The 15361-nt window shown below is 50.6% G+C and overlaps 3 protein-coding genes across 3 annotated transcripts; 1 reads left to right on the top strand and 2 right to left on the bottom strand.

Annotated features, from left to right (window-relative positions):
* Positions 1-1031: 1031 nt before the first annotated feature.
* Positions 1032-2166, bottom strand: NCS54_01474900 (Chromo domain-containing protein; the record flags this gene model as incomplete). Its single annotated transcript, XM_053159879.1, has 6 exons — positions 1032-1112; positions 1171-1525; positions 1585-1664; positions 1721-1763; positions 1813-1993; positions 2157-2166. 6 exons carry the CDS (start codon positions 2164-2166, stop codon positions 1032-1034), a joined length of 750 nt encoding a protein of 249 aa, XP_053015854.1.
* Positions 2167-2854: 688 nt separating this feature from the next.
* Positions 2855-7672, top strand: NCS54_01474800 (ATP-dependent DNA helicase hus2/rqh1; the record flags this gene model as incomplete). The annotated part of the gene is made up of 2 exons (XM_053159878.1): positions 2855-2990; positions 3042-7672. 2 exons carry the CDS (start codon positions 2855-2857, stop codon positions 7670-7672), a joined length of 4767 nt encoding a protein of 1588 aa, XP_053015853.1.
* A 4814-nt stretch (positions 7673-12486) lies between these two features.
* NCS54_01474700 (Hypothetical protein) lies at positions 12487-14392 on the bottom strand (the record flags this gene model as incomplete). Its single annotated transcript, XM_053159877.1, has 4 exons — positions 12487-13360; positions 13417-13500; positions 13758-13855; positions 13907-14392. The coding sequence occupies 4 exons, from the start codon at positions 14390-14392 to the stop codon at positions 12487-12489; spliced, it is 1542 nt and encodes a 513-aa protein (XP_053015852.1).
* Positions 14393-15361: the final 969 nt, after the last annotated feature.

The following is a 15361-nucleotide window of genomic DNA, read 5'->3' as shown; positions in this document are numbered from 1 at the left end:
TCGTTCGTCGGTAGCCAGAGGGGCTTCCCCAGTGACACTCGTGCATCTCCATATTAAAAACAGTGAAACAACTCATGTTAAATGAATGCAAGCCACTCAACGAAAAGCTCAAGTTTGCCATCACCTAGCAGCTTAACGCAGAATAACCTTAAAAGGAAACCTTCAGTCGCAGCCTCGGTCACAACTGTAAGGAGCAGTGCGAGGCAGCACCTGATCCGACGAAACATGAGATCCAGGATCCAGTTCCGCGTCCTTGATAAACATTTATTGTGGAAATAACCGACATTTGTAACAAACGCGAGTATACTCTGACCATCGCGGTTGTTTCCTCTTGTCTCATCTCACCCCTTCATCCCAGTACTGTGCTTTGCATACAAACCCCCTTGGAATATCCCAAACCATCTAGAACAATCCCCCATCTACCGGTACTCTTGTTTGTTTGTTTTATTCATAGGCTGACCCAACCGCCCTAGTGGCAGCTATGCAGCGTTCGACTATAAATACTGTGTCCCCGCCTCCCGCTTTCAGAGCCCAAGCCATTCCTTCCAAAAATTGCTTCCCCTTCAGCTGTTGGAAGAACTGAGAGTTCCCCCTAAGCTTCAGGATCAAGATTAAAGTTTGAAGTCCTACGATTAAGGTTCAAAGTCCTAGATGGGATCATTCAAAGATATAAGGCCCCAAAGGGTCTCTCATTGAGATTATAAAGAAAACCTAACCAAGAATAATTACAATCACTACAACAAGAACTACCTTTTGTCAAGTGCACTCAGTATTCCTGCGCAACACAACAACATCTATCAGCAGAGCCCGCCGGGTCTTCATCTGAGGTGTATGTTTCAGCATCAATTTCGCATGAGGCAACCGCATGCTCCAGATTCACTGAGTTCCTTTGGTTCGCTTATCAAGATAATGAATCGTGATGTGCAACAAATGAGGTTTCGGCTGCGTATCCGTTGAATTATCGGTCTTCTTCCTACTCAGCGGTCCTCCCATGTTGATGAAGCAAGCAACGTGATTAGAGGGTAACACCTCTAGAAGGCCCTCGTGCCGTCTCTCATGGCATTTTTCTCTTTCCCAATAATCTTGACGTGGTCCTCATAAAACTGGAGCATCTGAGTCCTGTCAGCACGGAAACCAACAAGCTAATGGTGTGACAAAGGGATGGTCAACCTTCTGCGGACACTTCTTGTAGATGATCTCCGTGCCATGCTTGGTCTTCTGGCCGTTCTTCCAAATAAGATAAACGATCAGCTTTCCATTGTCGTCTTCCTCACAAGCGTCTATCCTCTCAATCTCATCCTCCCACAACCCCGAGGGGGGACTCCATTTCTTCGTTGTCGCAAGCAACGTATCATCGGTAACATGCGCCTTGTTTTGTCGCAATCGCTTGGGCCTTATGCCGAAAGTGCCATTTGTCGTTCGTATACGCCTTTTGGTCTTGGCCGCTATGGCTGATTCCTCGAAGATCTTGTGCCTCCCACCTATCGTGTCAAAATACTCATTGAGAATCTCGTCACCCGATACCCTTAAAGAAACGCGCTGGTAAGAAAATTGAAGGATGAAGCGGAGATGCCTAGTACGTACTTGAGATTCTCCTCGGGTTCCCAAGTTAAGTCTTTCTTGCTCTCAAAGCCCTTCCACTTAACCTGAAACACGAGATTGCCCTAAAAAGATGTCAGTCATGGACGCAGCTACCGTAAGCTTTACGAAACACGGTCACATTTTTGTCAATCCTATGGTTCTTGATCGTCTCTACAATAAAACTGAGATTCGTGAGTATCATATGGAGGTCGTGGCAGACAAACAGCTTACAGGCCATCCTCAAGTTCGCCATCAACTTCCTCTTCATCACTCTCGCCCGTGGTAACGCCTTTGGGAGCTTCGACTCTGTCATAGTTAACAACCAACAGTGGGCTGTCTGAGGTAGACCTTCGGCTCCCATGAGTGAGACCCGTGAATTTGCCCTCATTCGAAGGTTTGTCGTCGCTAGGCGCTGCAGGATATTAGCTCTCGCCTTGTCCGTCATGCGGCAGGAGCTGGCGTTGCGTTGGCGGGATTGGGTTTGGCGCGCAAACGCGACGCGCTCTCCATGTTGCATTGTGGCGAAACATTTGGGAGAGGTCGATGAAGGTGATTCTAAGGAGACAGAATCTTACCTGGAGGCATCCTGGGAACGTATGAATTGCGCGACTTTGAAATATTGCGGTGCCTCCCAAGGTAGAGCTCCCAGCATTTGGGTTTTGTTATTCACAGAGAATTAGCTGCTAGTAGGCAACAAGAGCGACGTCTCAAAAGGAGAGATGATTCACGCAAGGCGGCAGCCACAAGTATGACAGAGCACCTTTCCAGATCTGGGCAAGGCGGGTCGTAGTGTGGCACAGGGCCGAGGGTGAATCACAAGCTCTCGCTCCGCTGACTAACTGACACGTGACGCGTGGGGCAGCAACTTACGGCTGCCCGGGTGGCGAGATCAACGCTCCGACCCTCGAACGAAGCAAATTCGAATAAATCGATATTTCTTGAAAAAGGTGACTAAAAGACGCTCCGACATGGACGTGTCGGCTTCATGACTCGCAACAACCTTGCAGAGCACCTGTCCTGGCTGTTGAGCGACCAAGGCCGCTACAGGCCTGCAATACCACCGTTTCTGAGGAGCAGTGATGCCTCCCAAACTGGCTTGTCCCAGACACAACATTCAGACTCTCAAGAACGACGACGCTTTCAAACTGAACCGTCCAATCGACTTGACGACGAATCACATTTAAACGACGCCGTGTCGACTACACCTTATCGGCCGGGCGGGCTTGGCGCGAGGTTTCAGGATACGGACCAGGTGATAGTGCAGGACGATACCATGGCCCGCCTCAAGTCGAGTTCGAAATCCTTGAAGCCCAGTCTTGTTTCAAGGCCCAAGCAGCTTCTCAGCCCCTCTTGCATCATCCCTACTCGCTTGACCCGACAAGATGCTTCTGCCAGGCGCACTAACCTCAGTAAGTACCTGGGTGCCATAGAGACAATTCAAGCTAATTGGGTGTTTCCAGGTACATGGAGTCCGGAGCCTAGCAAGACACAAAGCCCACCACCGAAGAAGGCCCGGGCTCCGGCCCCGGTCCGAACTCTTCGTACGAGCAGCCCCGATTTCCCCGACCTCAACGCCGATGGTCTGGAGTACTTGGACCTAACCAACGATGCCTTTGACGACTCCGACTCGCTATCGTTCAGCAGCAATGCGAAACTCTGGCGTGAAGATTACGCATCTCGACCAAATCTAGTGGCCTCGAGCGGTAGAAAGAGAAAGAGCAGTGAAATCAGCGAGGAAGAGTTCAGCGACCTTGGCGATTTCCCAGACATCTACGAGCTTCTTGGTACCTATCCTCCCACCCCGAGCCCTGGGAGTCGATCCAGAACACGTCGAAGAGAGAGATCTCGCGGTCATCGAACACGCCGAACCCGCGATGGCTTTAAAAACCATCTGTCAACCGAGATTTCACCCATCAGCGAGGAGGACGAAGATGGCATACTATCGCCTTCAAGATATGTACACAGTCCGCTTGCTCGTGAGCAATCCCCTCGGAAAGCGCTACCTGTCATCGACACTCAACCTCCCTCGAAGGGAGCAACGAGCCTTTTGAAGGAGTCTGCTGTTCGTTCTGAAGCTTCCAATCCAGCCCATCAGACCAGTTCGCTTCCTCCTCGAATGGAGGATGGCAGGGATGAGCCGTTCAGTCCTGACTCCGACGAAGAATCTTTGACGCCCCCTTCCCGCAATAGCTCAATCGCTATCTTAAAAGTCTCTACGAACAAGCCAGCACAAATTTGTACTTATGCAGCGCCGGCAGCTGTGCCTGCAGTCCAGCTAGACTTTGCTTCGCTCTCCCAACACCATACTACTCCTGGAATAGCCGCCCCCAGAGTACGCGCCATCGCGTCAAACAGCTCGCAGACCACCAAGGTTCCCCCTGAAGATTTGTTCAATGAAGCTCCTAGTAAAACCCCTCCCGAATCAAGTCAAGCATTGGCTCTTCTGAATCAGTTGAGTTCTCAACCATCGACCTTGACTAAATGGAGTGAGTTCATGCACAAGCTCATTCAGCAAAACGATAAGAATTTCATAAGAGCGATTAACGAGCGCTGGCCGAAGGAAAAGCGAAGTGAGGTTAAGTCAGAAAAAGAGCGATTATTACGACAACAGAAGGCCTTCAAACAACTCGCTGCCCCAACGGATGAGTACAGGGCGCTTTATAGGAAGCGCGAAGAGCTTGCCCAAGTCATTGCTCAAGCCTACGCCCAAGGCCTTGACACGGATGAGGACGAAGTTCGACTTGATGACCTCACCGATGAAATCCAGGCGGTGGAGCAGGCCCTTCTCAAAACAATCGATGACACTGGGCTAGATGTAGCTGGCTTCCTTGGGACTTTCCAGGAACCAACGTATGGCCACCCTCCTGCATCAGTCATTGTGATGGGCACTCAACTAATGTTTCAAAGCAGTGCCAACATGTCTATGGTGTCGAATGTTGCCACACTAGCAAGCGAGATGGGTACGCGAGTGGCTCATGAGACTCAGCTTCCCAAAACTTCTCAGAACCAGCAGTACCCGGCAGCATCGAGGATTGAGGCCTCGCAAGGGATGAGTGTTCTCGCCCAGGAGGACAATGCTGTTTCAGCTCCTCCTTTCTCAAAAGACACCGCGAAACCCTCGAATGCACCTTACCAGCCAAGACCGGCAACGAGACCATCAGTGGTGGATCCCATGCCTGTGGGTGCAGAATTTGATGTCGATGACAACGGCTTCTCTGATCTGGATGAACTTCAGCTCCAGTCAGTGCGCAAAGCTGCAAGGAACTTGGCACCAGGCAGTCGAAGTCCGCCTCAAGCGACACATCGTCGCCCTGACGATGAATTCAGTGACTTCAGCGACGATGAGGAAATGCTTGCTTTTGCACAGGATTATGAAACCCGTCAATCCCACGCTCCCGTCTCGCAGGACTTTAGAAAGGTCTTCTCGGAGACATCTGGAAACGCTGGAACTGTTGCAAAGCCTCGAGCCTCGTCAAAGGAGCCATTGCCCTCAGTAGCGCCAGAGTCAATCCCTGGCAAACTGATGAAGCACCCGTGGTCACCTGAAGTTCAAAGGATGCTTAAAAACCGGTTCAGAATGAAAGCATTCCGCCATAATCAGCTTCAGGCTATTAATGCCACACTGGGGGGTAAAGACGCCTTCGTTCTTATGCCAACGGGTGGCGGCAAGTCTTTGTGCTATCAGTTACCCGCTGTTATCAAGACTGGCAAGACTCAGGGTGTTACCATTGTGGTGTCGCCTTTGCTCAGTTTGATGCAAGATCAAGTCGGCCACATGAAATCTCTGGGCATTCAGGCTGTTGCATTCAATGGCGAGTGCTCTGCCGAATATAAGAGACAGGTCATGACTGCTTTCGAGGAGAGAAGCCCGGAGGACTACATTGAGCTCCTGTATGTTACCCCCGAGATGGTGAGCAAGAACATTACCTTCAACAATGGGATGCGAACCTTGCATGACAAAGGTAAACTTGCACGCATCGTCATTGATGAGGCTCACTGCGTCAGTCAATGGGGCCATGATTTCCGGCCAGACTATAAGACTCTGGGCCAAGTCCGCCAGAGATATCCTGGAGTGCCGGTCATGGCTCTCACAGCCACCGCGACGCAGAACGTCATCGTCGACATCAGGCACAATCTCGGAATGGACAACTGTCAAACGTTCTCACAGAGCTTCAATCGTCCAAATCTATACTACGAGGTTCGCGGAAAGACAACTAATGCCAAGTGTATGGACGAGATCGCGTCGCTGATCAAGTCCAAATATGCGAATCAGAGTGGGATTGTCTACACGGTCTCACGAAAGAACGCAGAAAAGGTTGCGGAGAGTCTCTCGGACCAAGGTATCACCGCCAGGTATTACCACGCAGGTGTCGATCCCCAGGAGAAGGTCGAGGTACAAACTGCCTGGCAACAGAGCCAGGTCAAGATTGTCGTTGCAACAATTGCGTTTGGCATGGGCATTGACAAGCCAGACGTGAGGTTTGTCATACACCACGGGCTTCCAAAAAGCTTGGAAGGATACTATCAGGAGACCGGTCGCGCAGGCAGAGACGGAGATCCCTCTGACTGCATTCTCTTCTATGGCAAGCAGGATATAAGGATCCTGAAGAAGCTGATCGCTGATGGTGATGGCAGCAAGGAGCAAAAGGAGCGGCAGATGTCTATGCTCAACCGCGTCACAGCATTTTGTGACAACAAGTCTGATTGCCGACGGGCTGAAATTCTTCGCTACTTTGGCGAGGACTTCAGTGCAGCGCAGTGTGGCAAGACTTGCGACAATTGCAAAGCTGGTTTGATCTTTGAGCAACAAGACTTTTCTGAGTACGCCATTGCTGCCATCCGAGTTGTTCAGGCGCAGAGGCGGATTACAGCGGTGCAATGCGCCGACATCCTCATCGGGAGGAAGTACCCCCCCTACGAGGCACGTCGCTCAGACGACTGGTATGGAATGGCAAAGAGCCTTAAGAAGCATGAGCTTGTTCGAGTACTTGACAAACTGTTAGCCGAGAAGGCATTTCATGAGAACAACCAAGTCGGAAATCATGGTATGGCAATCCAGTACCTGAAACTCGGATCGACATACCACCTGTTTCTCTCAGGGCAGCGGAAGCTCATGTTATCGATTCAAGTACCGGAAAAGCCTTCCAAGCCCCAGTCGAAGCAAGCCACCAAGAAGCCGAAGGATCAAGGTGTGACCGCCATGTCGTCACCATACGTGTCTTTACCCGTTGGGCGACGGAGAAAGAGATCACGTACTGTGGAAAGCGACGATGAGAATGGAGCCATGACCCTGAACGGCCATGAGAATGATGGGTTCATTGTAGATGATAACGAGGAAGAGGCCTTTGAAGAGCTGCCTAACCACCAACCACTGAAGCCGCTCTCGCGGTCGCCTGGGCTTCCAATATCCATAAGTACCGAGCTGGAGGACTTGAACGAAATACACCGGGATATTGTCGACGGTTTCGTCCAGGAAGCAAAGGTAGCAGAGGAGAAAATCCGAAAGCAGAAAGGGCTCAGAGAGCCGCTGTTTACTGAGAAGGAGTTCCAAGTCATGGCCATACGGTGGACAACTTCTCTTAACAAGATGTCTAAGATTCCAGGCATCCAACCTGACAAAGTCATGGATCATGGACCAGAGATCCTACGTATCTTGCGGAGATACTACAACGGGTACCGCGAGGTCATGGATCCCAAGTGCCCTGGGGGTAATGACCAGGAGATTGTGGATTTGATAAGTTCAGACGTCGAGATGGGTGAGGATGCCTACGAGGACGAGGATGGGGAGGATTCTCCCTACTTCAATACCAACAGGCACGCCGATATTCAGGCCTGGCACGGCAAACTTAAGAACCTTGGCAGCCAGCCAACTCAAAGTCCGCCGAGGACATTCGATAAGAGCGGTGGAGGTGACAAACGATGTTTGGAGAACAAGAAACGGGCCAGCAAGAATTGGACGGGTGGAGTGACGAAGCGGAAGAGTACCGGCTCCGGCCGCAAGGCTAGCAGCTCTTCTACGGCGGTCCAGGCGATCAGCAGCGCGATAAAGAAGATGCAGCGAAACAGTGGCATCAAGGCGATGCCATTGTAGGGCAAGGACCCAAGCTTTTGCTCTAGCACGCAGGCTTGGCCAAAGGTACTTTTGGGGGCCTTTAATAGGGCAATAGCCCGTGGAAGCTGCGGCAGCTCGCAGGAGGAGTCATTGACTAGGAAAAGGGGCCCTTAATTGGGAAAATAGAGGTACTTTCCAATTCACTCAATTTACTTTCAGGATCTTGCGACTCGGTCGCCGGCAGGCACCACGGGCACTTGGCGGGGCTGGGATGGCTGACACTGTGCTGTGCCATTAGGAGCCTAAGAGCACTTTTACTGTGGATGTGTAGGACTGCATGGCAAATTTAAGGGCTGGACCGGGGAAGACGGATCCTTCAGAGTCTTGCAGGTTTGATCTAATCCAGGGTAGTCCCGATTTTCAGGGCTGTGGTTGCTGTACTTTAAACATACCTTGCTTTGAAAGGCGCCCACCAACACTGTAGGTAGTTTCCATCATTCGGGTAGGGCATCGGAGTCAATGGCGTGGCATTCCAGAATGCTTGAAAGGACCGGAGATAAAAGGCTGAGCGATGGCACCAGCAAGTTGGCTGCATGTGTTAGGGTAACATTCAATGTCCTTGGCATCGTGGAGTCAGCAATCAAACCCGCATCAATTCAAGCTTTGTAGCCCCCGTGCAATTCGACTACTCCTATCCTAGCGTGGTAATTCAGCTTGGATGCATCTCCCACTTCGCTAACGCCATAGTTCGATTCTTATCCGGACAGCTATAACTGTTGAGGGGTGGAGGGCGAATAAAGCCGAAGTAGCAAGTCGGAAACCGGGCACATTAAAAACGGTGGACGTGGGCGACGTAGTAAAAAGAATAACACCTCTACCATTGAGTCATGCCCATTGTAAATCTTCTTTGTTATTTGATGCGGCCCACTTAGCTTGCATCTACATCGAGTAATATTACGCAAGTCCTCCGAGACCGTATGAACATGGGGTCCGAGCCACATTTGTGTAACGCTCGAGCCATCGACGAAATACCCTAGTCTAATGCGACCCTTGTCACATGTTGAGATATTATACAGTCGCCTTGTGTTTGTCAACCGCTCCAAGAATGCTAGTCACCCACGGAGCCTGGGTTGTGGACGACGTAGTAAAGAAGGTAAAGATCCTGGAAAATGGGATAGAGATAACCTCTCAATAGTGCAGATGTTGAGGTAGGTGAGTATAGAAGGAACAAAAAATAAAAATAAAAAATAGGAAAACATTCGTTCCCCTAATCCCCAAACAATATCACTGCACCAGGTCTGAGATAACGCGTCCGCCCCCGAGGTTCTCTGTAATGGCACCATATCACTTTGCAATTCTAGCCCCGGTTTAGCCCATTTTCATCCTTGCTGTGGTCGCACCCGGCGCTACTACCGCCGACATTAGGCTCGCTGCGACGTCTCGTCGAATGCCTGCACATATCGGCTGGACTCATGGACGAGGTAGTTCTGGATGAGGGTGCAATTGCATTCCGAGTGCTGTAGAAGTTGCATCTTAAGCTCATATATCTCGAATGACAGGTCGGCCACGCAGGTGGATAGATCGCGTTGAATACGCTCCAGGTCCTGCTCCCTGGACTCAAGTCTAAGCTGTTCTTCCCTCTGCTTGGCACGGAGCTTATTGGATGCGATTCGATTCCGTTCCTGGATTCTTTTAACGCGATTGTTGCCCCGTTGGGCTGGATGAACGCCACTGCCGCTGACATGTCTCGTACGATGTATAGTTGAATGTCTTGTCGTCTTCTTTGCTTGTGCATTGATGTCTCTGTCGCCTAAGGGAGTTCGGCTAGTGGGTTTGCGAGACGCAAGATTGTCAGGGTAGCAACCTTGCTTTGGATTTGGATTCCTTAATGTCGAGGATGAGTCCCAATGGCCTTGGACGGGAGACACTTCCTCGGAAACCCTGTGCTCAGAAACCGACATTATGGGCGTATGCTCTATAACATGATTGAGGTCGTTCCACGGATTCGTATAATCGGCCACATGGCTGATATCATGCCAACGGCCTGCCAAGCCGGTGTTAGAGTGAAATAAGAAGCCATCGAATAGAGGACCAGTTTGCGTATAAACACTATTTTCCGTGCTGCTGTTGTCTTCTGATGAACATAATGGAACTCGCTGGTTTACCGACAACCATTGCTCCCATAGAGGAGATTCGGAGGTGTAGGACATCCCGAAAGTTGAGTCGTTTTCCATGTCACTCGGCTCACCCAAGGCGCTATCGTCCGTGATATCAAGAGTGACCACGAGGTATATTTCTATGCAAGGTCAACTGATGGCCAAAGCAGCAGGAGAAAGAGCTAAGAAGAAGCACTGACCGTCTAGAAGCGCCTCGAATAACCGTTGGGCTGTATTTCTGTGCCAGTGATGATTCTCAGTAAGTGAAGAACCGCGTAATGGAAGCTCAGGATGACTGAAGGTAACAGAAGCTACTGCACTGATTCTCACACAAGCCGTTGCAAACGAACCGACCTGCAATATATAATCGTAGTAGGAAACAGGTCGTGGAGCAACCTACAAGGGAACTGTTTTAATTGCTCAGATCGACCAGGTCTCGAGGAGCGGCGGAGAGGGTGAGGTGGAAGTTAAGGACGTGAAAATGAATGGATAGCAACCCATGTCTCAGTACCATTGAAACACCATGCTCGGAAGAAATTGCCCGGAAAAGGTGGCCAGGATTCGAAACTTGGGTGCTCGATCTGACATCCTGGTTAGAGGTCACACAGCCTGACTCACTATTTGCTGGGAGGGATGGCGCTTGATGGATAATGGGGCTGGAACTGCATGTGCATCATTCACGCTTGCAAGAGGCCGGTCAGGCCTGCTATCCGTGCGCTCGCTCTGAAACAGGCACACTTCTTTCTCACCAGTCCAGAGAGGGGATAGTGCATGGGGTAGGGGGTCGGCGGGAGGTCTAAACTCTTAGTGTTGGAGGCCGTGCGAGAGTCTGAGGAGCGCGCCTATTGGGCAGCCAAGGTTGAAGCATGTCCGTGGCTCTAACTGCAGAGTTGAAATGGAGTACTCCGTAGTCAAGGGATTTTTAAGCTAATTTGGCACAGCCCATGCGGCCTAACGTGCAAACACCTCTGGGATACGCCTGTGTGATGGGACAAGCTAAAGTCTACCAGTTTTGTTTTTTTATTAGATGCCACGTGCTCTCGCAGCCAGTGTTTATTTCGGACCCACGCTTGAATCCTGGTTCGCCGGATGAGATGCTGCCTCGCACAGCTCGTCAGAGGTGTAACACAGGGTGCCAGTGAAGCTTCGTATTTGATGCTGTTTAGGATAGGCCGTTGCGCAAATGTAAATCTTACCCTTTCACCGAGTTGCTCACATTTTCCCGTAATTGTTGATTCAACCCCTTTGACCTGCAGCTTCACGAGCACGTGTAAATACTCGTTCTGCGCACCCATGTCCAGCTATCCGGTTCGGGACGCGATGGTCTACGATTACTATTCCCTTTCTGTTGTAGCCCAACAGGGCTCCCTTTGGCGGTGCATTTAGCACCAATCTGGTCCAAGAACATGGAACTTTCTCTCCGGAACAGCCATTGTTGACAGCCATCCTCTGCCGCTTTGAGGGTCAATTGAAAGCAATTTACAAACTGACCTAAGTAGCAGCAGCGCGTCATTGACAACGTTTTTAAGTCCTTCCGTAACGCTAGTCAGTCAAGGCAGAGGTTTTGAGCTGGAGAGAGATCCACGCTTATTGACGAGATGAACGTGCCGTCCGTGCACACAGTACATGGGCGTAGTGGGCCTACTGGAAAAGATCATCCAGCCGCCATCGCTGTACCACCCATCCTACGCAGATCAGCGGATAATTCCGATGAGCAAAGATTGGCCTGGAACCTGGAAGGAGTGGGCCTGTGCCGATCACTAGCAGGGACCCTGTCATGCGAGGAATCTGATTGGCTGTCACTGGCTCAGCAAAACCTGGCTTCCATCTTTCCCATTCTTGTACACGGCGATTGCGGCTTGCTGGAGAAGACGATAAGCAGACTGATTTGATACGTCCATTGCCATTCCTGCGGGTTCTGGCGTGTTATTCTCTGTTTTCGAGCGTTATCATTGAGAGGATTACAGAAGCGGTGCTCAGCAATGCTCTTTGCTAGGAGGTAATAACCGTTGCCGCACTTAGGAGATGACAGATTTTCGGATACAATTTTTGTTCCAAAGATTTACAACTGCCGCATTCACATGCCCACAAGATACCACTTGCAATTAGCTAGCATTGTAAAGCTTCCATATCCCGTCAACTTCAATTGCGACAAGCCTCCACTACCGCGCTTGCCCCACGCCGTTCCAGCCATTACGATAGTACATGAGGGGAACCAGAGTTTGACACCTCTCGATTGCAAATCGAAACAATGGATTCATTAGACGCCAAGTTTGATGAATGTCGAATCGGATATCTTGGCGTTCAATTCGATGTAAAATTCACTCCAGGCCCTTCTCCGATGCAAATCAAACGATCCTCAGGGATCGACCGATTCTCAATGGGATCGATCGAACGAGCCACCCGACCCACTCGGTTCACCCGAAACGTATTAAAGACCACTCATAGAGTGGTTTCATTGACGCGTTCAGCTACGGGCGCGGTTTTTCGCAAGACAGAGCGTGATTTGTCCCTTCATAGCCGATACTGTGTTGGTGATAGGAAGTGTTAGGGTGTACAGCTAACTGTGAGTGTATTTTTCTCCGGTCTGCCCTAAGAAAGCGAAATTTTCAAATACAGTAAGAAACGGGCTCTGATTAATCCACTCATCTGCATCAGTACAGGGAAGTGTCAAAGATCCGTCCTAGGAGACCTAAATCACCAAGACCCCCTAAACTCATAGCCATGCTCAACGGGTAGAGCAACGGCATTTCCTGACTCAATGTTATCGTTCGAGTTGATCAAGAACCGTCGTTGCTTAACAAACTTTGGCCAAGTGTTGGTCCAGACAAAGTACTTGATACTTGCTTCAGCGTTATCAAAAATGCTGGCATCAAAGCCGTTGGGGACGTCATCCCAGCAGACGGTCTTGTCTTCCATTCCGTCCGTCTCGTTGATCGACCTGGTCATGATACCGGGCTGAGAACCGTGAGCTGATGCGGAAGACGTCTTGGGCTTGGTGGTCATGGCGAAGGAGTCAGCGGGTGTAGCGGGATCAACACTGTGCTTATTACCACAGAGAGTGCGGGCGGACGGCTCGAAAATAAGCTGGAGCCTGTTGAGATCTTGTGAGGAAAGGTGGACTTGAAACTTGGCAGAGCGGGAGCTAATAAAGTCGGAGTAGATTTGGACAGCGCTGTTAAATTGTTCGCAGATAAGTTTTTGAACCTCGTTAATTTTGAACTCATCCGAGTTACGAAGCGCCGGAGGAAACGAAGTCTTCCAGTCAGCGACGGCTCCTAGGAAGGCAATATTCTCCCCAGAGAGATCCCGGAGGGCAGAGAACTGCTGGAGTGGCCCCGGATTTCGCCAGAGAACGCACTCGAGAGCTTCCATAGTGAGGATAATCTCGCTGGAGTTGCTCTTGGTAGGGCCATCCTTGGGCCATGCACTTAGTGATGAGCTTGCCTCTTTCAGTTGCCATTGAACGATCGAGTTAAGATGTTCTTGGCGCAGAGTCTGGTATCTAATAACCTCCCAGCAGGGTAGGAAAATAGTGAAGATCTCGAGCACCATGATAGAGATGGCAATCCTTAAATCGAATGAGCTCGATATTCCGGCAAAAAAGCGAATATCGGGATAACATACCATTGAGGCGGAACCCAGATGTGATTAATCGACGACATAGCAGGGAGATATAGAGCAATAAGCCACATAGGGGTTGCATGAAGACTACGTAGTAGTTAGCGTCTAATCGGGTCAAGTAATATCAAGGGATGCTAACCTCGATAGACAGCAAGCAATAGTTTGGGTTCTCCACCCTTGCGTATCATTAATTCCGCGTGCGCGCCAGAGAGTATAGGGAGCGACAATCCATGTCCAGAAGAATTGCCAACAGATAGACGGCCACCTAGAAAAATGCGTTAGAGCTCAGGCTAGTAAGAGGAAATCGTCGGCATGACCATTCCCAGCCTCTCCTTATCTGCAACTTCTGAACGTCTTCAGTTCCAGAAATCTCAGTGCCAAGAATGCCGAAAGAGGGATGGAACTTTCGCGAAATGAGGTACATAAAGAGCGTAAGCAAAACCTTGCTGAATTAGTGATTGTAACGAGAACACCATGCTGCAAGTTGTGTCACCTGAAAACCCATGCCTGCGCCCACAAGGAGTAGAATCTTTCTAGTATAGTCGAGAGGCCGGAAGTGGGAAATGAGGGAACTCGTGTTCCCACCCTTGCTCCGAATCGAGGCAGCATCTGAAGTGAGGAGTTCCTTCTGGGCTTCAGCAATAACGAGAAATCGGGAATTAGAGACGTGGAACAGAGCGATACCACAGGGGAGGTAGATGCTGATTATCCAGTACTCAACCTGGGGTGAGGTGAGAGGAAAATAAAAATAACCGGCCTGGACAGTGCCCCAGTAGAGATGGAGCAAGGCGATAGCAAGGAATGATAGCGGTAGACCTCGTATCCTCAGGATAGGCATGTCACGACGACGCCATAGAAATATCATGCCGCCCGCAACAATAAAGGTCCAGGAGAGGGCAAATGCTATCCAGAAGATTCCAAGGCCATCAAGGTTGACCTGAGGCTGGGCCTTAGACTCCGTCGAGCCCGTCTCCGCCATGTTTGGGAGCGAAGGAAATGGGAAAGTGGGAACCGAATAGACAAGGGTTCTCAGGAAAGGGGATAGGTAGATAGATGGAAGCGGTGGGGGAATGAGGCCTCTGCAACAGGGAATCCTGGAAGCGGAACCAGGGGTTACGATATGAATAAGTATTGTTGGTGATGAAGTCCTAGAGGCTTTCTGAGAAGCCTCAACACCACCATCACGCCGCGGATGAGCAAAGAATCTAGCCAGCATCCATGAGGAGAGCCTCGTGGGCGACAACCCCTGATCCCGGCATCTGCAAATGCACTAATCCTGTCAGGAGCCCGATCACTGGGGGTCTCGTCGCTCGAGGCTCTCCCGATGACATTGACCCCGAATTTTTTCGAAGTAGGGCTGTCCCGGAGAGATCCGGTCCCCCGATTTATCATCCATTGGTCACAGAAGTTTAAGCGCGTTAGTGTGTTTGCCGGCAGCGGGCCCCAGCTTCCCCAGACGCTCAGACAGGGTCTTATCCCTAGCCCCTGTCCCGCCCGTGATATTGCCCTTCCGGTGGCGGAGGGGCTCGGATTGACATCTGCAGTGAAAGGCTAACCCTTGACCGGCCATGGCACCTGATGTAATACTGAGAGCAGACAGCTAAGGATCGACACCCATGGTTTCCTAGAAGACTTAACGCGGGCTCTGTTTATGGATGGATGGGTTGGCCCGTCCCAGAATGTTTCAGACGGAGGAGGACCCCGGCCTCACAAATGACGACAGAATAAACCTTAGGAACGCTGCTGATAGAGCCCCCGGCCTCGCGGATTGAGGAGCAGGCCACGAGCTCCACATGGCACACTTGGACTATATTGAGACTCCTCAATGCTGTTTGGTGGCGGAAGATGAGAGCTATGGCATATCCGGATGGCTCAAAGGGGCAACTTTGGCTGACAGGAGAAGGGTACAGAGCCACTCTCAGTTGTCACATAAACTATCTTATAACAG

The sequence above is a fragment of the Fusarium falciforme genome, chromosome 13 (genome assembly GCF_026873545.1).
Source record: "Fusarium falciforme chromosome 13, complete sequence".
Lineage (NCBI taxonomy): Eukaryota > Fungi > Ascomycota > Sordariomycetes > Hypocreales > Nectriaceae > Fusarium > Fusarium falciforme.
The sequence above is the reverse complement of the archived record's forward strand: the minus strand, read 5'-3'. Positions and strand labels throughout refer to the sequence as shown.